General features: G+C 40.2%; 2 protein-coding genes across 4 annotated transcripts; both read left to right on the forward strand.

Annotated features, from left to right (window-relative positions):
• The first annotated feature begins 1,133 nt into the window (after window positions 1–1,133).
• On the forward strand, window positions 1,134–8,627 carry LOC119661539 (homocysteine S-methyltransferase 1-like). 3 transcript variants are annotated; one of them, XM_038070923.1, is made up of 9 exons: window positions 1,134–1,302; window positions 1,379–1,531; window positions 3,512–3,564; window positions 7,141–7,304; window positions 7,493–7,669; window positions 7,733–7,917; window positions 7,973–8,050; window positions 8,121–8,246; window positions 8,311–8,627. In XM_038070923.1, the coding sequence occupies exons 4-9, from the start codon at window positions 7,151–7,153 to the stop codon at window positions 8,563–8,565; spliced, it is 975 nt and encodes a 324-aa protein (XP_037926851.1). In that variant the 5' UTR covers window positions 1,134–1,302; window positions 1,379–1,531; window positions 3,512–3,564; window positions 7,141–7,150; the 3' UTR covers window positions 8,566–8,627. The 3 variants fall into 3 exon arrangements, with proteins under 3 accessions (XP_037926851.1, XP_037926850.1, XP_037926849.1); XM_038070922.1 differs by lacking the exon at window positions 3,512–3,564; XM_038070921.1 differs by lacking the exons at window positions 1,379–1,531; window positions 3,512–3,564.
• A 6,044-nt stretch (window positions 8,628–14,671) lies between these two features.
• LOC119661263 (homocysteine S-methyltransferase 1-like) lies at window positions 14,672–21,708 on the forward strand. The gene is made up of 7 exons (XM_038070516.1): window positions 14,672–14,797; window positions 18,775–18,937; window positions 20,613–20,789; window positions 20,852–21,036; window positions 21,094–21,171; window positions 21,250–21,375; window positions 21,436–21,708. The coding sequence occupies exons 2-7, from the start codon at window positions 18,787–18,789 to the stop codon at window positions 21,688–21,690; spliced, it is 972 nt and encodes a 323-aa protein (XP_037926444.1). The 5' UTR covers window positions 14,672–14,797; window positions 18,775–18,786; the 3' UTR covers window positions 21,691–21,708.
• Window positions 21,709–22,701: the final 993 nt, after the last annotated feature.

The raw sequence follows: 22,701 nt of genomic DNA on the forward strand, positions 1-22,701 counted from the left end.
TTCCGAACACTTTGGGTGTAATTTTAATTTGGAACTGGTTTTGCAAAAGTCCTGCTAATTTCACTGCACTTATCGTGTTATCCTGTCGAACAACACGCCGAACAAAAGATTGGTGTCTCCTTGACAAAATTAATCTGTTTCCATTTCTTTTTTTCTTCTCGATTCTACCAGACGAATTGTAAATCTTTACTACAGATTGAATTGTCGAGTGACTCCTATGCATAATTTTTGCAATTTGTCTCAAGGATTTACCATCCTTGTATAGCTGTATCACTATCTTACGATCACTGTTCGAAAATTCACTACCTTTTCGACTCATTTGGAAAATTTGTTAAAGAATTAACTCTTTATTTGTAATTCCCAAAACACTTTAGCTCGAACTGTCAACCACACTTTTTCAAGAATTTACCGTTAGAATTTTACAGTGCAAAATGATTAATATCGTACAGGGATTGAGTTCAAGCCGCTAGTCGGGGTTTACGAATACGAATTTTGCTTCGATTGAATTTGGAAATTGTTCTCTTGAACAAACGGATGTAAATAAAGTTTAAGATTAATGTTCTATAACAACTACATACATATTTATGTAAAAAATTGTTATATAAGATTGAACGAATTTTCTATCATTTCTCAGAAATAACCCAAAAACCCGCAAAATATAGGGTGTACGAATACGAATTTTGCATACTGTATATAGATAACTATGTTACTCCCTTTGTCAGGTAAGGTAATATATTGGCTTGTCTCTTAGTTCGCAGACTGTTTTTGTATCTTCGCTTGTATTCCGGATAGCTAAAGTATTTGTATTCTTTGTAGCTAAAGTAAAAATCAAAGAAGAGAATGAGTTGCTCCCAGAAAATATATATGTATGGTTAATACACACAGAGGTGATGGTGCTATTTGTCACTTTTTACACCTACAAATATGCCCAAAAAAAGCCAAACCAAATACGCGATAAAGATAAAAGCGCCGATTTTTAGGGAAAAAACCCAGCTCTCGATTGACAACAAATAAGATAGAAAATAGAGATATGCTGTGTGAATTAATTTAGGCAGCCCAGACTGTATTTCAAAAAGCTCAAATCATTATCAAGGAAAAAGCTAATAGTGCACTGGCAGAAGAACACGCTTCACCCACATCTATCAACAGTTTCGCTCAGTAAGCTGAATAGCATATTCGGCCTTCAGGCGTTGTGCTTTCCTCCCAAGTTACCTCCACGTTCTGATAGAAACTATCTGCGTCCATATCAAGTGAAGTAGTGAGGAGAGTCCTGCAACGCGTAACTCAGTCATTAAGGACACGGTAAGTGAACTGCGGGCTTCTATTGAAGTTAAACAACCTTTAGAATTAGTGTCATTACTGTTCGGTTTATATTGAGGTGGGTAATTGCCGAGAAAGTTACCGGGAAATCATTGGGAGAACTCGACAACAGGAAACTGTGAACAACAATCTTAAATTGTCATCAAGTCGTTAGTGCACAAAGTTTGCAGTTAAAGTCGGCCAGTCATAGAGATTCATAATTCTTTGAAAAGTGAGTAGAATTGACTATAAAACATTTATTATTGAAAGAGCAAGACCTATGTGCAGTGTGTAAATAAGCACGTATAGTATATACAATAAATATGAAATTAGATATGATAATCATAATAAGTAAGCTAGAATTTGGTAGAATAAGCACAAATATTAAACTTGACATTATTAAAGTGCAAGAAAGTCGAAACTAATTCCACTTAGAAATAAATAAATAGTAGCACATTGCCCTCAGTAAACAACTTGTTTATTATAACATGTACATTGTCATTAGTTCTGTCAGTCGATGCGTATTGCGAGAAATGTTAGACCATTGGAACTGGTAATACTGCGTACGCAGAGTACCTAACCATACCCCACTTCCGTCAGACTTTCAGGTTCCGAAGGTCAGTAGCGCATGAATGACAAGACGATGAAGTTCGGTAACTACGAAAAAAGAATCGCGATTATTGCGTTGCATCAATGTGGGAATACGCCGAAAAAGATTCATAGTTTTTTAAAAAAGTAGCCGGTAAACGAATGATTCGTTTTTAGGACATTAGCTCGATAACGCGAAACAGCTAATGTGGTTGACAGGCCGCGGGCTCCGTATGTCGCTCGAATGTCGTGCATGCTATGCGTGAGCGCGTTCGTCACAATCCTCTAGGCAAGCAAAAATGAATGTCCGCGGAAATGGGCGTTTCAACTTGAAGTATGAGTCGCATTTTACGAGAAGATCTCGGTCTCGGTGCGTACCGACGGTGCGTTAGCGATATGTTAACGCCAAAACTGAAGGAAATACGGCGAACTCGGTGTGCTGCTCTTCTGCAACGATTTCCCGGTGAAAAATATCACAAAATTCTATTTTCTGATGAAAAAATTTAACCGACAAAATGATCGAGTATATTTCCACAATTGTTATGAAGCCAAAGAAAATGCCCCGCGAGTCCAACGTCGTCACCATCCGACTTCTGTCATGGTATGGTGGGATGTCTCATATTGCGGAGTAGCTGATATTCATTTCTTCGAGGCCTGCGTCAAAACCAACGCGAGCGTGTACGAAAAGATGTTAAAGGATATAGTCGAGCCATTGAGTGAATCTCTATTTGCTGGAAAATCGTGGTGCTTCCAGGAGGACTCGGTCACCGCTCACAAAGTCGAGATAATTCAGCAGTGGTTAGCGGCGCATGTTCCTGACTTCATAACCGCGGATGAATAGGTCTTGGGCAGCCCAGATTTGAATCCTCTGGTCTACAACCTTTGGGCTAAGTGAGAGGAGACTGCCTGCGATCGAACTTATACCGATTTGGAGAGTTTGGAGGCCAGCATCGTGCGTGCAGCTTCGAGAAATGCTGCTTCATAAGCGTGAAGCGATCGATGCATTGCCTCACAGACTTCGGACCTGTATAGCTACTAGCGGCGGCCATTTTGTATATTTTTTTTCGTATGAAAGTTCTACGTTTCCATTTTCTAATGGTTTACTTTTCGATTAATTTGGTTTATTGAGTAAGAGATTTGTTTGACTGACAGAACTTATGGCTATATTATGTATGTGATAGACATCGACGTTGCAATATAATGAATTGTTGCCCTATTGTTACACGTCCAGTTTTGATTTCGCCCTGGTGCTATTCGATGAAATCCTTCATATAGAAGTTGACACTATTTTCTAGGATTTTTCTGTTTGCTTTTTTTTATTTTTCAACAGTGAATTACATCTAAATATTGTTAGTTTAGTTCTAGCTTAAGTTGAACTAAGTTATCTTAATTTTATTTCAATGGGTGACTAATACAATTGTTTGGCATACCCCACTTTCTATTTAAATTTACTTTACAGTGAATTTCATAAACACACATGCATAAATGTGGATATTTTTTAGGTGCCAGGCTAGGCACTAAAAGCGTAAGAAAGTTTTTATTATGTTACTTAAAAAACTACAATTTACATGCTCAATTCTGACTTACGATACTTAAAACTGCTATATACAATCGCACATTACAGTAACTTGCTCCGCACTAGACCAGCAGTGTCAGGGAAAGGTTGAAGGATTTTAGGTAAGAAATATGTCCAAAGGGGTTGTGCTACCCTATTGATAAAGTTGCCGAATTTGTAGATTTCGGTAATCTTCCGTTTTCTCGAAAAAAACCGAATCAAATTAAGAACATATTCTCGAAGTGGTTTTCCGACCTTTCTAGTCCTCCAGTCATAAGATAGACCAGTACAATATCTTAAAATTTTACGTTCAGATGCTTCTCATTTATTCATGGCAGGGTTGAAGCATGCATTAAAGGCAAAAATTAAGATTACTCCTTTGATAATCTACACAACCGTTCTATGTTATGAGATGCAAAATCTTGCTATTCCCTGTAGGCGTAGGGCTTGAGAGAGCCTGCCAATCGTAGCAATAGATACAACCATTTTCAAGTAATAAATAGTCAGTACACCGCTGTGATTCATATAAAAGTTAAACCCATCTAAAACCATAAGATTGACGTTCGGAGTATAGTACGTTTGTGATGACTATAACGGTTTTTAAAAATGGCGCCCAATGTGGGGACCAGACGTATTGACTTTATACACCTTTTCCTTAAGAAAATAAGTCTTCCTTTGCCTTATTTTCATCCCATCTGGTAGAGTAGAGTTTTCTTTTCGGTCCTTCCAAGGAATTGACAACAATTGGTATAATTGTACCTGTCCGAAGTCCTGTCTTCCAGTAGTCTCCGAAAATACACGCCTTTACGTCTATATGCACCAAAATATTTCCCGTTCAAGCCTACTGGGAGTCTAATTTCAACCGTCACCATCTGTATGACAACCCAGTGCTCTGACCACTGAGCTATCCGATCGGTTGACTTATGCCGAAATTTATTTGACGGTTTTTGCATTGAATATAATTCATACTCATATCACGTTTGGTTGTGGTGGTCAAAGGATAATATAAGTCCCAGGGCGAAACGTAGATTGGTACCCACGATGGAGCATAGAACCTGGGAAATGCCTGCTGAACCAACACAAGCTCTACTACCAAACCCAATCTCCACCTCCACGTAGTGACCGCTAGGAACTCTTTCTTAACGAAAAGCTGCAGACGGAGAAGGATGAAAGCGACTCTCCCCCGCATAAAAACGGAAAAAATTGTACCAACTGGTCCTTCAGGTTGGGGGTTGAGTAGGGTTGACAACCCTGCACGGAAAACAACCTGCCACAAAAAGAGCCTTGGACTGCATTGACTACACAAAGACGAACCAGAGAACGAGCGCTCCCTGTGCAGAGATGGAGCTGCCAAGCAGCTAGTCCCAACATAGAGCTGATGTAACAGCGTTACAGGAGATGCGTTGGACAGGGACCAGTTTCCTGGAGAAGAGTAACTACACCATATATTTGAGCGGCCATCCAGTAAATCATGTACTCGGACTACGTTTCTTAGTCAGTCAAATGAAACCTGCTGCTATCGGCTCTGAAAACATAAGCGAAAGGCTATGTAATCTGCACTTACGAGGCGAATTTAGAAATATAAGACTCGTTAACGTTCACGCCCCTGCAGAGGAGACTGCAGAATTGGAGACGGATACCTTCTACGAGGCAATAGAATGAACCCTCAAAGCCTTGTCCAGATATAATATCAAAATCATACTTCAGGATTTTAACAGCCAAGTAGGGACAGAGTCTGTATTCACGCGATACGTTGGGTCCCATGGGCCACTCCAGACGGAACCACCTTCAACCAAATTGACCACGTGTTGATCGAACGCCGCCACCTCGCAGCTTTGATGAATATCAGAACATATGGGGTGGGGGCAATATAGACTCGGATCACTATCTCGCTGGCATGGTGTTCCGAGCCCGGAATAACAACAGCGCCCAGAATCCCCTCTGACAATCAGGTGAGAGCTAACACTGAAACCATCCACAACATAGCCCTCCGCAACGCCTATGAGTAATGGGAAATGGATGCCGCAATAACCGCAGTCAACAGAGATCCTGGAGATGAAGCATTCACAAGTGATCTTCACAATCACCTGAAGAACGTTATCATAAATACGGCCACAAAACATACACGCAAAAAGAGTCGGAACGGCTGGTTTGACGATGAATATAAGCTGACAACGGAACGGAAGAATGCTTCATACCGAGTAATGTTGCATTCTCAAACGACGCGGGCACGCACGGAGACTTATCACGAACTCCGGCGAGTGGAGTAGTGACTTCACAGACGGAAAAAGGAGCCAGGGAGAACCAAAAAGTCTGTGAACTCGAAAAGTACAGGGAGCAACTGCACCAGGCGCGGAAGTTTTACCAACAAGTCAGCAGGATGAAGCCTTACACACCTCGATGTTCATCCTGCCGAGACAAAGAGGGAAATCTGATTTCCGACAGTACAGTACGACAGTAGGTTGAGTACTTTGTTGAACTACTGAACAACCAGAACATCGGCGAGTTGAAGGTACCGCCAACTGAAGACGCCGGTCAAATACTGCCACCACCAAGTATAGAAAAAACAGTCCGTACAATTCACCGGCTTAAAAACCATAAGTCGCCAGGAGCCGATAAAATTATAGCCGAATTGCTTAAATATGGAGGCGACCAATTACAACAAGTGGTCCATCAACTTGTGCTCAAAATGTGGGACAGCGAATGAATGCCTGCCGACTGACAAAGAGGCATTATCTGTCTCATATATAAAAAGAGAGATATCACCCAGTGTAGTAATTATAGAGGTATCACGTTGCTGAATACCATCTATAAGATATTCTCCACTATATTGCTAGGCGGGATAGCCCCATACGTTCAGAACATCATTGGCCCATACCAAAGAGGCTTCACTCCAAGCAAATCAGCAATAGATCAGATTTTCTCTCTGCGGCAAGCGATGAAGAAACTGTTGGAATAGATAGATAGTTTGATAGATGATCAATCGGGGTGCATGCTTTTAAGTATATACGAATATTCATTCTTCAAAGAATATTTTCCGAAAGCAAATTTTAATCTTTAGAGGATGTCACACCAGGCAGTTTTGAAGAAATTGGGAGAGGAGGATCTCAGGTGACTTACCTTTTTCTTAATATAGTGACGGTGCTGCAGAGAATACAGACCAGCGCTGGATATATTCATCACATCTGTAATGACTGAGCCCTTAGCTCATTCGCTTTAAATTCTTCATATTGTTAAAAACCTTCCGAGTGGTGAGTAAAAATTTGTTTTACAAAATAGACTCTACTGGCGCTGTGACCACTATAACGAAAATGCAACAAAATGTGGCAAACATCTTTACAAGCAATTCACTTTGAAGTTCAAGTCATCCATTATGATCACGATGTAATTCCCAGAAAAACTTCCCGGCAATTGCATGCGTCCTTCGTAGAAAAAATTCTCTTTCTGGAAGATTGCTCTGCTTCATACCTCTTATATAACTTCTCTGTCCGATCTGAGAAAATATCTTTTCAGATCCCCCGCCGTAAGACGAAAAAGCCTTTTCGCAATACAATTGAACTTCAGAATTTGCAAATTTCTGGCCAATAAATTTTTATCCTTCTGAGTTTTTGGGGGAAGGGACATTCATTAGTGTAGTCAATTCCTTATAAAAATTAAAGTTATTACACGCTGTAGGATAAATCCTTTCTTTTACCCAGGCAATCAAAAATGGCAAACAAAGTGTTGATAAAGAACAGCGGATTCGCCCAACAATTGGCTAAGAACGTTGGCACCAAAATCGATGGGGATCCTCTCTGGTGTGCTCGTTTCAATGCAACAAACCCCGATGCAGTTATTCAAACCTATCTTGATGGATTAGAAGGTATGTCCTTAGCAATGAGCATGTTAGGATGAAAACGTAAAAAAAATATTTAAAATATTCTAGACCTTATTTAACTTAAATTCGGCAATAATCATTTATGACCAGTACTCAACGAATCCTTCTTTACTTAAGCCTGAGATGCCTTAACTGAAATATATTATATATTCTAACTCCTTTCTCCCTACAAGATGGTGCGGACATTATCAGTACGAATACTTATCAAGCAAGCGTGGATGGTTACATGCAATACCTTAGCCTAACCAAAGAAGAAAGCATCGAACTAATCAAGAAAACTGTAAAACATGCTCATACGGCTCGTGAAAAGTGGTTGGCTAAAATCGGAAAAACCCTAGAGGAAAACAACGGTATACACATGAAGGAAGTAAAATATTTACTGATCAGATAGATCAATTTTTAAAACTCTCTAGGTTTTCCCTTAATATCTGGTTCAGTTGGAGCTTACGGGGCACACTTACATGATGGCTCTGAATACACCGGCGACTATGCGGACACAGTCGATGCAGATACTTTTAAAAAATGGCATAAAATGCATATTGATGCCATTCTAGACGTAGGAGTTGATTGCTTATGCATAGAAACTATTCCATGTCAGGTAAGAGACCCAAGACACGTCGAAGTAAATTTAATCTCATATCCGTCGTTTTCAGGCGGAATCGAAAGCAATAATTGAGATGCTCTGTGATGATTATCCTGATGTCAAATTTTGGATTACACATCAATGCAAGGTAGATTATCTGGATTAATTATGATTTATTTAGATATTCACAGATAAACCACACTCATTTATGTATTCAGGATGATAAAAATCTGGCACATGGAGAGCCCTTGGGAGAGGTCTGCCAAATGATTTGGGACCACTTAAAGGCGCGAAATTTAACAAAAAATTGCTATGCTGTTGGTGCTAATTGTGTCAAGCCGAAGGTGAATTCAAAATATAATAGTTCGAGTTTATAAAATAATTGTGAATATCGTTGATACTTTTCAGTTTGTTACAAGCCTCTTCAAGAGTGTGAATGGTGGCAAAAAACCCGAAGAATACATTCCATTAGTAGTGTACCCAACTAGCGGCGAAACATATGAGAAAGATATCGGTTGGGTAAAGAAAGGAGACTGTCCCCCAATTGAAGGGTTCATCCCTGAATGGGTTGCCCTTGGTTTGAGAATCCTTGGAGGTGGATGCCGAACATCTTCAAAAGATGCACAAAAATTCAAAGATGTCCTTGAAGGTTTAAATAAGTAGAATGCAAATTTAAACCTGCTATCCTCCAAATTTCGGAATAAAATTCAGATTTCTCAAGAGAAGATGTTAGTTTGCTTTGTTAGCTATGGAGTTGTTCATGCTTGCGGTTCGGCTTACGCCATACATTTTTCTATGTGCCCTTATACAGGGTGGTGCAATAGAGCCTGCTTATTGCGCTATCTCCTTTTGCAGGGTAATCTACAAAGGGAGTGGATATCATACGATCAGGAGGCAACCTATGTGTAGTTTTAGCCATGAGACAGTTCGAAGGAAAGCGTAGTACATTATTTTGAGCCTGACTTTTTCGCTAGTAACATGGATTATCAAAAATTTTTGCAGCTCTGAGTGTGATCAAAATATTGCTTAAAAGTTTCGAAGTTTCAACATTTAAACCATGTGATAAAGGCCACTTAAAAACATTGAGGCTTGAAGACAATATTGAGAGAGTCCGGCTTTCAGTACGGGAAAACCCACAGATGTTTACACGCAAAATATCATCGACTTTAGACTTATGGCGGCGAAGCTTATAAAGAATCGGAACTTAAGTTGCAACGATTTAAAATATAATTGATACAGATGGTAAAAAATCAGGAATTTGGAGCAAGATTGACTTTCGCTCAAGAAATACACTTCCTAATCTCAACAGTATGCTTTTCTCAGATGAAGCGCATTTTCACCCAAATGACTTAGTAAATCGTTAAAATTGTCATCAGAGAAGCAAGAAAAATCCGAAGTAAGATTCACGCGAGCGAAATGTTACCCTCCACAGCAGCCGGACAATAGCGTTCCATACGTACCTACACACCATCGTTGGCAGTTTGTGCGTTCTTTGGTTCGATCTCCCAAAGAGCCAATGCTCTTCCTTTCAGAATGACTTACTAATTGACCATCCTAGAATAATAATTGTAGACGCGATAATCCAGTTCGATCTGGGCCTTGAAATGGGTTAGAGCGCTTCTTCCCAGACTGTAGTGGTACAGCATTGCTGATTTGATTGAATTGCGACCTTCCGCTATAACAGTCTAGCGCTCTAACCACTAAGCAATCCGGACACTAATCCTGGAATAATAGCTGAAACTAACTATAAAGCACGATTATAACCCCAGATAATGTTGAAAACTGAAGCTTTGCCAAAGGAAAACGATCAACGTCATTCAGATGGCGATAAAAACATCGACGAAAAGTATGAAACTGAAGAGGACTCAGAAACCAAATAAGAGAATCCAGCTACCTCCGAAAAAAAACATGAACAAGTCGGGAAACTGGAAGCTGGACGCTGGAGGTATGAAAGGCTTTGTGTATTTCTTTTATTAAGACATTTGTGCGCATTTGTCCCATTAGTACGTAGCACGTAATATCATATATGCATATATTATGTTATCACTTTCGGGTGATATTGACATTAGAAGTCTTGAATTTGCAAAGAAGCTTACTTTGTTAGTAAGAATGCCATTTCCACTAAACTTGGTAGGATCATGTTCTATATTGATTGATTGATTTTTTTTCCAGATTTTTCAATTGTGCAGTTCTGAGAATGGGTTCGTTAAAGTAATCATCACGTTCGACTCCCTGCACTCCGCATCTTTCCAACAAATGTCGAAATTAAGGCTGACTTCGAAAAGCACTAATCGAAACCTTTCATTTGATACCCCACATGACTATATTTGATGGAAAAAATACGCCCCCTTTTTGCATGTATGGAAACCCCCCTTAAATTCGACGTAGAATGATGTAACTCACTGTAGGCGTGAGCGTTCATAGTTCCCACCTTTCTTCCAAATTTGGTGTTAATCGCTAGAACCATAAAATTGATCGACCAGTAGCTTCCTCCAAACTACAATTTTTATTTATCAGTGTAGATATATATTTCGGGAGCAACTTACCCCCTTCATCAGTAGAAAGCTACTGCTAATGAAGAGTTGTTCCCGAAATATATATCTACACTGATAAATAAAAATTGTAGTTTAGAGGAAGCTACTGGTCTATCAATTTTAGGCTAGACTACAAACGGCAGGCAATAATTAATCTCTGCTAGAACCATCTCCGAAGAAAATGCGTGTGACAGACAGGCAGACAGACAGTAAACCGATTATAATAAGGTTTTGTTTTACACAAAATGAGTGAGCATGATCCTAGCGGCCAATTGATGAACGCTCGCCACGAGATGACCCAGTTGTCAATTTTTTCCGTCATAACTCCGAGTGTTTCATCGCTTGTGTAGCATCATCCTGTTGATATAAAATGTAGATATAAAATGCGACCACTTTTGAGGAAGCAGTTAATAGCCAGAGAGTCATGGAAAAAGAGATGGCTTCATTCAAAAGGTGCAAAAATGATTCCTTAAATGTGCATTTTTCATCAAAAAATTCTGGCAACCCATTGGCAACTACATGGCAGGTTAGCTTCATGATTTTCAGGCAGCGCCAGCAACTTAATTGCAGTATTTAGTCCATTAGTGGGAAAGCGAGTACATCTTGCTTAATTTGATGTGATCGCTTCATTTCTGTGCGGAATATTTGAAGAAGCCATTTTTACGAAGCAATTGCAAGAATATAGAATAATATACCAGTGAGGGCAACAACATGTAAAATTTAAAAAGAGGTCCCAAAAAATTAAAACTGGAACCGAGATTTTAGAATAAACCATCAAGGCCAACGAAGAAGACCCTTGTTTGGACACAATAATAATAATAATAACCGATAACCTCTCACAATGACCAAGAGAGCTCTTAAGCGAATAACACATCGAGGGGCATTTGCTGACATTAACAGCCAACTTATTAACTGTGCGCCAATGGACCAAAGTATCCAGATTTGCCTGCAGGGAAGCACAATCCATTGGTGACGAAACAAAGGAAAACAGTTTGAGATCATCGACGTGTAGCAATCAAAGACTAGTGAGGATTGAGGGGAGATCGTTAATAAGGAAGAGAAATAAAAGAGGTTCTAGAATGGATCCTTGTGGCTTACCATAGGAGGGGGAAAAAGGACTAGAACTGCAACCATTAAAGGAAACACTACAGGATCAGGAAGAGTGGTAGGAGACAAGCCATGTAATAATTGATGGAGGAATGTTGGGAGAGGCGAGTTTGGACAATAGTATCTCGTCGTTAACGGAATCGGAGGCCTTAGAAAAGTCTGTGTAAATGACGTGAACTTCCTGCCGAGAGTTGAGGCATTTTGCCACAAATTTTGTGACGTCCAGAAGATTGCTAGCAGTAGATTAGCGTTTTATGAAACCGTGCTTCTCCTTAGCTGTAAGGTGACCGAAGTGGGCGGTCAACCAGTCATTGATGTACGTACCTCTAGAGAATCTTACAGTAGGATGAGAGGATCGAAATAGGGTCGGGGCAGGGTCCGACATAGGTATCAAGGTTGTCAATGAGGTACTCCACCAAAGAGGAAGTAAGTAGGGGGATGGCAGGTGATTCGGAGGAAACTGTTCTCTGAAGGGGGAGAAAGGTAGAAGAGGGAGAGGAGTTATACACCCAGGAGAATGCAAAGTAAATCAGAGGATAGCAGAGGAGAGGTATCACTGGAGCCAGAGAATTTGATGAAAGTGGAAGGGGACTGAGAGGCATTGCGAACGTTACGAGTGTGAGACCAGAAAGGCTTCAAGTTACCACGCGCCAATTCGCTGAAATGGTCAAAGTCTGCACGACTTCCGGAAGATAAAAACTTCGCAGTTTACTTCAGACGAAGTTTTTATTGATTTCAGTGGTGAACCATAATGGGTAAGAGCTCAGGGATTTGGGGAGGAAGGAATGTAACTAGGAAGGAGGTCAGACAGAATAAAAGAAGAGGAGGTCTTGACCGCAGGTTAATGGTGAGAGAATCATCCAGTCCAGCTAAGTTCAAACCCTCAAAGTTACCCTTACGAGAGTTGAGCTTAGAGAGCTTGTGCATAGTATGGGAGTTGAGGCGTGGCAGTTGTACCTTGAACTCAAGAGCAGGATGATGGACATCAGGAGCAACATAAGGAAGAACATGAGAAGATTGAGAAAGGAGCCGACCTGGCATGTTGGAGAGGACTAAATCGAGAGTACGATTAAGATGATTTGTGGTACAGTTGAACTGAAGAACAGCACAGGTGTTCATGTGTTCATAGAGGAGGAGACGGATAAGAGGAACAAATTGGAACTTGTAGCGGGCCGGGAATGTTAAGCCAGGCGAGCAAAGGGAAGTTAAAGTCACCATAGACAATGTCTTCCCTTCGTTGGGGAGTGGGAACTTACAGTAAGGATTTCTGAAAGATTGTCGAAGAATTCACCGTACAGATAAGAAAGACTAAGGCAAGGGAAGAATACGCAACATATAATGAAAGGACGGGCGTTGGGAGAGAAAACACGTAAAGTTATACAATCGTAATGGGTAGAAGATGGAGAAAAGATGGATTCGGCTCGTAGGGAAAACTTAACCGCGATGAAGATACCTCCACCAGCTGACTTACCTGAACTTGCGCGATCTCTGTCGCAGCGACAGATAGAGAAACCCTCGAGGAGTTCAGAGCTTAAAATCCTATCATCCAACCATGTTTCAGTGTTGCAGATGAGATCGGTAATGATAGCTACTAATTAGATCTTAGGGATAACTTTGAGGTAGTTGAGACAGATGGTTAACTTTACTTCAAATTGAGCCATTTGCTTGGAATTGGGAAAATTAACCAAAGGTCAAAGCAAGATTTTAAACAGGTTCAATTTTTCCGAACCTTTTTCCAACCTTAATAAGGTGAAGAATAAACTTGGCTACTGGACAAAGTTCGCTTGCAAATAACCCGATAGCCCAACAACAGAGAACGTTGTAAGAATCACTGCAGATCTTATGAAAATACGAATATTTGCACGTGTTAACGATTCCAAGCAAAAAAAAACTTTTTATATTTAGTAAGTAGTCTAATAAATGCATTTTAAAACAATGAAGAAAATGTACACACCCGATTTACGTATGTCGAAAGCCCCTTTAAGTCAATGTAGACTTTAGTATAAATATAAAGATTTTAACCACTCCATGAAGATTCATAATTCCTACATTCCCACCAACCGTTCCCTAATAAATTGCCTGTGATAGATATACAAGCACACAGGCAGACATTTCCACTATACATGAAAATATAGTATTACGCTTCACCCAGTGTGGTTGAAAAGAAAGCGGAAGCAGTGAAAAACTCAGTTGCTGGTACTTATCCCTAAATAAGGTAAAACACCCTGGAGAACCGTCATCATATAAACTATACTTACTGAGTACTCACACGAACAAGTTACTGAAGCCAAAGGTACAACTTTCAAAGTGAGAATGGGATGTTGAATATCCCCTTCCTATATAAAAATGATCAAGCATCAAATTCCCAAGTGCTAATCAATACACATGACCCCGTAACATCGGTATCATCCTTGATGTGAAAACACCTTCAATTCGGTTAACTGGGTCCACTAATGGAGCACTAAATAAACGAAATCACCCACCCTACCCGATGAGAATCATAAGCGAGAACACTGCAGGTACAGCATAATCGACAGAATGCTGTAGGAGTCAGCTATAGGACTTTATTGTGAGACATTATGCCTATATGAGTGAATATTGTATATATTGTTGTGCATATTGCATATATTGTCTTTAAGGACAATATCACGGTATATTTATGGGCCTCGGCTCAAAATCGGAATATTTGTATGTTTCCTGCTCACTTCTTTGTAGAGTATTTGTTTTCCCCCTTCTTTATTTTCAGTGAGAATGCGCTTCAGTTTTGTAATCATCACACTTAATGCTGCCTAAATGATGAACGCATTTTATTTTCAGTTTGATGATCATTACCATGAATTTTGCGTTAATGATAAACCTGCAGAAGCAAGACGATCACAAAGACGAACACAAACATACATGATCGCCGAGATTTAGTTCCAGAACTTCCCAACAATCTCGCTGGCCAGATACACTATAAAGCTCACTCACTAACGCAACAAATCCTAAACTATAGCAACATAGTAGCTCTTAACAACCTTGAATTTTTCCACTGAACAAAATTCAAGCACAGATAATGTATCTCAAAAAGCTTCGAGATAGAAGATAGAGATTGTAGAGATAGAAGACTACTAGCTTCGATTTAGTCAGTTTTATTCAATGAACGTAGGAGAACAATAGGTTCTTCAGTCCTGCGCATTTCGCTAAAGTTTTTCCGTTTTTTAGTGGTTATACTACACACGAGCTTACCTTCCACGTACATCAAAGTAAAAGGGGTAAGTGAATCGTTAAGAGAAATATAGTGCGATACAAGAAACGACTAACACTAATCTCCGGGTAACCAGCGTGTATTCATTGAAATCAGCCAGAACTTTTTAGCCATTACCTACCACATAGTCCCCATTCAAGTCCAACGGCTAGAAAATATCCAGGTCGTTTGTTTCTCAAATTATTATCTTACCAGGTATGAAAACTGCTCCCATGTATGAAAAAAACCTGTTTCACTTTAATTTATAAAAAAATTGAAATTTAAGCCATTATCAAATTGCGGCCGGCCAGTTACCAGTGATTCCTCTTCAAGTGAAGCTGCGAAATTCTTATCTCATTTGCCATGTATCATACATATATTATCTGAAATCAAACGACAACGACATACATACGTAATACGTGGTGTTCTGGGAGGCCCGGTCTTTGCGTGCTTAACATTGGGTGAGGTCATGATTGTTTTGAGGGGGGCCTCCAGATGTATATGACTTTATCAGCAGAATATGAAAATATTGTTATTCTCTTTCTAGTTATTTTTGGTGGCTTCAACCATTTTCTAGTATTTCACAACTTATAAAGTAAAACTGCCAGACTCACATCGTGTGAATACGACTATTCTGAATTAAAGGAGCTCTCTAATATTATTTTGAATGGAATTTCATTGAATTATAATTTTTGCGTAAATTAAGGAAAGAAATTACCTTTTGAGCATTTATTTTAACAGTATCTCAGAAACCTGAATGTTTTCCGTACTTTCGGTAATTACTGGTCCTTAGTATCAGTCACAGGGTCATACTCGTATTTAAATTTACAGAACCATACCGATACCTTTTCCACCTTATCCGCAGTAAGTTAGGCAACTGTTTGAAATGACGACATTACTTTAGGTTTAATGTCGCTTCCTTTTACATGAAAATTCTTCAACCTCTCTCAAAATCGAACTTCCAACGCATCTTCTCCAACCCCATGCATTTCCAAAAAAAATGTAGATATAATAATGGCTTTTTGTTGTTAATAACTTGGCAGTGAAATTAGGAGATTTTCTGGCGTATCTCCTGAAGTGGTTCTCCATTCTTCCTGAAAAGCAATTTTTAAGTCATTTTTATTTGAAATATGTCTGCCCGGATTTCATTTGCCAATTTGGAAACTGGAGGGATTTCGAACATTTTTGGAGTGTTCTAGAGTAGCCACAATTTTGTATTTAATGTTATGTGTTTCGATGCATTATCTTGACTAAAAATTAGCACTCGTACAACCAGTGATCCCTCTTCGTGTTTTACTATAGGAATTCAGTTTTTCGCCCATTTTGCTTCCTCCAGATTTTTGCTTCACTATCCGATTCAAATATATTGAATTTGCTTTCATCAGCAAAGACGAATTTTTCCCAAAAGTTCAGGTGATGATCCCTAGACATTTTGCGCGGTCAAACAGCTTTTTCTTGTTAATTTTGCTGATGTATGGTTTCCTCCTAACTGTACACTCGGCATATCCAGCCTCACGAAGAACATTCCGTACAGTTCCAACCGATACGATTTTCCCTACCTCTTTCTTTACCTCAGCAGCTTTCTTTTGTGCACTTTGCCTAGGATTTTTTAAAATTTTTTCCACTAACTGCCGTTTTTCACTTCCGATTCATTTATGGTCGGCTAAATTTTCGGCCATTTTCCTGTTTTCAAGTAGACAATACTTTTAATGGTTCTAACTGGTCTGTTCACTTTCACTTATTTCTTTGAATGCACGACCTCGTTTTAATAAATTATTTACAATTTTTCACTCTTCTGCAATTGTTTCTCGGTCCTTTCGTCCCATATTGCAAGTCAATAATAATTACGTTACAACGCTTGAAATCGATCGCTTTGAGATAAGACTAAATAGACAAACTACTACATTTTTAAGGTTTTGTATGAAACAAAATCTTATTATAATAGGTTTACTGTCTGCCTGTCTGTCACACACACTGGCGGGACACATGAAGTGAAGTAAAAGAGCAGAAGAGGTGAGAAATACAAGCAATTCCCCCGAATTAGTTAAAGTGGTGAGATGGCGCATCAGTTTCCCGATCACGCCGTCATTCTGCGAGTGGAATCCCTGTTACAGTCATGGATATTTGTAATTCTGTGAATTCATATGTTTGCCATGTGCTCCCTCGTGGGGTTTAGCGCGTCAACCACACCAACGCGTCATCGTTCGCGGTTACCTGAAATGCGCTTCAAATACCCTCATGACTTCCTGAGATGCCTGCACTCCTTCTGTACTGTTCTGTGCCAAGTGCCCCACTCGTCGGTCGTCTTAGGAGAGTGTATTCCACTACATGGCGTAGTCCAACAATGCAATTGTCACCCTTCCTTAATGTGGGACCTATCCACTGTTATTTCCGTCTTCCGATCAGCTCGCATACGGGTACCAGGCCTGTGCGCCGACCAAGTTCTTTGTTTGTAATAATATCAAGCTGGGAAGCGGGAGTTGCAGCAGCCCTGGACAATATCCACTCACCCGAGTGATCTTTTGACCACCCGAACCACTCTTGTTCATTATAACTTATTGGTCTTGTAAAGGTCAGCAACTCGGCTCAACAACTTATTTTATTGGCATAAACGGTTACGGTTTGGAAGTGCTCTCAATCTAAAAAATATTTAAGCAAATGACATAGGTCATAACAGTCTAATATGAGTACTCGTACATACCCCAGTATCGAATCTGACCAAAGTACATCGGTATTGGACCAGCGATGAAATAGGACTTTATGTAGTAGTATACTGTGACGCTCGAAATTTCAACGGTTTTTCGTTATTTTTTTGAACAAAAAAGTAATACGCGATTATTCCAAAATTGCATTGATGACCAAGATAGACTCGTCGAAAAAAATATAGTCTCACTAGGGAAAGCATATAGCCTCCCGTGGTGGTTCGAATTCAAAAAAAAAAATTTATTTCTATTCTGTTGACTCGTTGAAATATGCGAAACCTCAAATATGTAAATATTTTTTAAAAATAACAAAATGCGTCCCCATACATGCAAAAGGGGAGTGTACACTTTTTTCATCAAATATAATCATGTGGGGTATCAAATGAAAGGTCTTGATTAGTACTTTCTGAAGCCGGTCTTAGTTTTGACATTTGCTGGAAAGGTGAGGAATGCGGAGGGTTGAAAGTGATAATTGCTTTAATGGACCCATTCCCAGAAACTACCCAACTGAAATATCTGAAAAAAAAATCACGAGACTGCCACTATATGGTACGTAGGCTCCGAAATACCCTACATACCGATATCTGTTTAAATAAAGTTGATAATACCACGATACCACGATAGGATATAACATATAGCATGGTCCTACCAAGTTTGGTAGAAATGGCACTATTACTAACCAAGTTATAATAGGTCAAGTTTGTCCCTTCTTTGCAAATTCAAGACTTTGAATGTCAATATCACCTGAATGTGGATATTCTCACATAAAATATGCATATATTATGTGCTACGTACTAATGGAACAAATGCACACTCAAATGTCTTTATAAAAGAAATAAACAAAACCTTTCATACCTGAAACACTTCCAGTTTCCCGACTTGTTTAAAATCGTCACACTGTACTACTAGCTTAAGGTGAATATGATAATGGAACCGCCGCAAAGCACTGTGAAAAGATTCACCAGTTAACTAGGGTATGTCAAATGGAGCAGGCATTCTTAAACGGCCAATGTAGTATCACCGACTTCCTAGCCAGTAAAGGATCAAACTCTTGAAAGAAATTAATAACTTTATATTCAGATAGATAATCATAATGAAGCCTGTTATACTATTATATTTTCAATTTAATTTAGAATAGTCCTTGTCAAGTTCTTGATTTGATACTTTATATTACTATAATCCAAGAGCAAATAATGTGCCCTCATTATTCGGACATATGGTTGCCCCTCCCTCCAGGCTCAGCACTTGATAAACAAATAGCATCGAAAAAAAAATGTAATTCAAGTTTCCCTGTCTTTTCCAGTCTTGAATCACAATGAATAAAATTTTAGTGAAGAACAGCGGATTCGCAGAACAGTTGGTCAAATATGGTGGCGACCACGTTGAAGGAGATCCTCTCTGGTGTGCTCGTTTTAATGCAACCAATCCAGAAGCCGTCATCCGAGCATACTTAGATAATTTGGAAGGTATGTAGTTAAAAATATGTCTTCAACGATACTAGATCTTCAAATATGAAAAGCTAACTGCATGATGGTTTTATTAAATGCAATAAACTATTGCTTTACACAGAAGTTAGAATTTCCAATTACGAATTGTCCTCAGATGGGTAAATAACTTATTTTAAAATTAAAAGTAGGAAAAGAGACAGTGTCAATTATAATTGATGCGGGGAAGTTGAGTAAAGAGAGTTTGGACAGCACAAAATATTGGGGTTAATAGAGTCAAAAGCTTGAGAGAAATCTTTATAAAAACAATGAACGAAACAGAGTTCAGCGGGATGCACCTATGGTAACATAAGGGAAGCCAGGGGCGATGAAGATGGTTTCAGTACGGAAGGGATACTGAATTGCAATCAGATCCCCTACACTTTATTAAAAGATGGCAAAAACGGTGGACCATCTCAATCCAACGAAGGACAACGGGTTTAATAATATATAAAACAGAAATCTGGATCAGGCCTCCACATTAAATACATTGCAGCGTGCAGTGCTGTCAGACTAAGTCCGGATGCTGGGCAGCGAAGTCACAGTAACATCCTAGATGAAGTACCTTGGGAAATCTGGACATTCCCCTCGGACTATGCCACACGCAAGCAAACTTCACGAGAAACTTTGCTGTGGACTTTCCAACCAGAACAAAGTAGAAGACCGGCGGCGTTTGGCAGGGTTATGGCTCAGTATTCTTTACCGATGGATTAAAGATAGCCTGTAGAATCGGCGCGGGAGTTTCTCGAATACACACAGTGTATCCAAGTCGTATGGTCTCCCAGGTTTCGCCAGTGTATTCCAAGCGGAAACACTGGCGATATTGGAAATCTGTCGATGGCTAGAGCGAGATTCAAGCCCCAAGCGTAACATAGCCATTCTGACTGACAGCCAAGCGGCCATCAAGACCTTGTAATCAGCGACGACATTTTCCAGGCTGGTGGAGCAGTTCAGAGACGGGTTGAATCATCTGGGCGGCACGCTTAAAGTCACCCTCCTCGGTGTTTCGCTGGCGGCTGCCAGGAGTAGAGCTTACGAGAATTTGGTCCGCTTATAACCGGAAAAGCGATGAATGCATTTGCACGCGTCTGGCACAGGAGCTCTCGTGATCGGGCTACATTATAATATAGCGATCGCGCTAATATATAATATAATATTAATATAATCATATTAGATTACGGCGGTCTGAAAAGGGCCCTAGCGCATAGAGGACCATACCGCCAGGCTCGGCATACCTTACAATTCGCATTGCCCAAGCTGCGGAGAAGGAAGGGAAACTCTCATGCACTTTCTCTGCGATTGTCCACCTCTAGCTAGAGTCAGGCTACGGACACTGGGTAAACTATTCTTTAGGAACCTCAGAGCGATTTCTAGCTGTAGGGTGGCTGAGCTGCTTTCCTTCGTGAATGCTACGGGCTGGCTCTGAAGATCCTAGGTGAGTAGACTCTGCCTCCCTGCTCTCATAACAGCAGTCCGGTCTTATGAGCTTGTGGCATCAAAACGACGCAGCACAGCGCTAATTGGGCTCCGCGGAGCGCCACTGATACCTACCTACCAGATCAGAAAGAAATTGGTTAACAATAGTAAGGCAGGCTTAGATGGTTCCAACTACATTAAAAACAAACTAACATTTCAAAACTTTCTTTTTACCTAACAGATGGAGCTGATATTATCAACACGAATACCTATCAAGCAAGTATTCCTGGTTACATGCAATACCTTAGCCTAACTAGAGAAGAAAGCGTTGATCTCCTAATAAAGACAGTGAAACTTGCGCATACTGCACGTGACAAATGGCTCAGTAAAATAGGGAAAACCTTAAAGGAGACAAATGGTTAGCATTATAAGACAATTGGAAAGCAAACTCAAAAACTTTAAACAAATAAATAATTCTAGGACTCCCATTCATATCCGGGGCGATTGGTCCGTATGGAGCACACTTACACAACGGTTCTGAATACACTGGTGACTACGCAGATAAAATAGACGCAAATACTCTAAAAGATTATCACAAAGTTCAGATTGATGCCATCCTTGCAGGAGGTATTGATATATTGGAAATAGAAACGATTCCATGTCGAGTAAACCAAACTCAACAAAATTTTAAATTTACACTCAACACTTTTCACCCTTTTCAGGCTGAAGCTGAAGCGTTGATCGAATTACTTTGCCAGGACTATCCCGAAGTAAAATTTTGGTTCTCTCTTCAATGCAAGGTTGGTTTTGATTTGTTCCACCTCTAGAATATAAATTGCATATCTCATCTATCCCTCATTGTTTTACCCTGAATAAAGGACGACAAAAGCTTAGCACATGGAGAACCTTTTTCTGAAGTGTGTCAAATGATTTGGGAATATTTGAAAAAGCGAAACTTGACGAAAAATTGTTACGGCATTGGAGTTAACTGTGTCAAGCCAAAGGTAATTAAAAATGAAAGTCTAACTTCAAATCAGAATTAATATATTACATTACATTTTTAGAACGTTACGCCTCTCTTTAAATCGGTTAATGGCAACAAAAGTCCCGAGGAACAAATCCCACTAGTTGTATTTCCTACCAGTGGTGAAACGTATGAAGAAGGGAAAGGTTGGATCAAAAAAGGAGACATCCTTCCAATCGAAAGTTTCATTCCAGAATGGGTGTCTCTAGGAATGAAAATAATTGGAGGTTGCTGCCGAACGGATACCAAGGATACACAAAAGTTTAAAAATGTTGTTGAAAGTTTGAATAAATAGAAGATGTGAATAAATACACCATGGTCCTTTTTGATAATTTTTTTTTTTTTTTTTGGGTAGGGTAGGTGAATGCATTTACGCACACAGTGTTGGACTCCCGATTCGGTACGTTGTCAGACTACCAACTAAACACCTCCCCATCGTCAGAGAGCTAGTCTGGAACCGTTTGTCACATTACTTCGGGCCAGTCCCCGAACTCTCCCGCCTTGCGGAGCCTTCAAATCATGGAATTCCTTTCACCAACGGGAGGGGAAAGGGGGAAGGGAACTGTCAGTTCAAGGAACCCCCTGCCATCCGGCTCCTCCACCGATCGAGTTCTTCTTAGCAACGAGAAAGGCCCGAACGTAATGGGCAACACAGTTCCACCTGTCAGCAGTCCTCAGCATCTCTTCGACAATGTTGTCTGGAGAAAAATCCCCTGTGTTTAAATAGAGCTGCTGACGAACCCCATCCCACCTTCCACAAGAAAAAAAAGTGTGGTGGGCGTCGTCGACAACTCCATTGCAAAACACACAATCCGGAGAACGCGCCTTTCCAATCTTGTGCAGGTAAGACTGAAAACCTCCATGCCCAGTTAAAAATTGGGTAAGGCAATAGTCACCATGCTTCCAATTCAGCTACGCACCTAAGTTGCCGATGAGCCGCGCAGTCCATCTGCCTCTAGTTTCATTTTGCTAAGAGAGCTGCCACTCGTCTAGAGTGTGTTGCCGTTCTTCGCGAGCAACCACCTCCCTTGGCTCATCTCCCTTGCGCTTGTATATGGCCTGACTCTCCCTAGCAAGAAGGGCAACGGGGATCACTCCCGCGATCACCATCACGACCGGTTCAGAGACAGTGCGTTACGCAGACGCCACCCGTAAAGTTCTCCGTCTCTGTACTTGCGCGAGGCGTTTACGATATACCTCCTTTTTAAGACCGCCAGCCTATACCTCTGCGCCGTAGAGCAGGACAGACTGCGTTGAGCTCATCAGGAGACGTCGCTTACTATACATAGGACCCCCAATGTTTGCC

This window comes from Hermetia illucens, chromosome 1 (assembly GCF_905115235.1).
Source record: "Hermetia illucens chromosome 1, iHerIll2.2.curated.20191125, whole genome shotgun sequence".
In the NCBI taxonomy this organism is placed as follows: domain Eukaryota; kingdom Metazoa; phylum Arthropoda; class Insecta; order Diptera; family Stratiomyidae; genus Hermetia; species Hermetia illucens.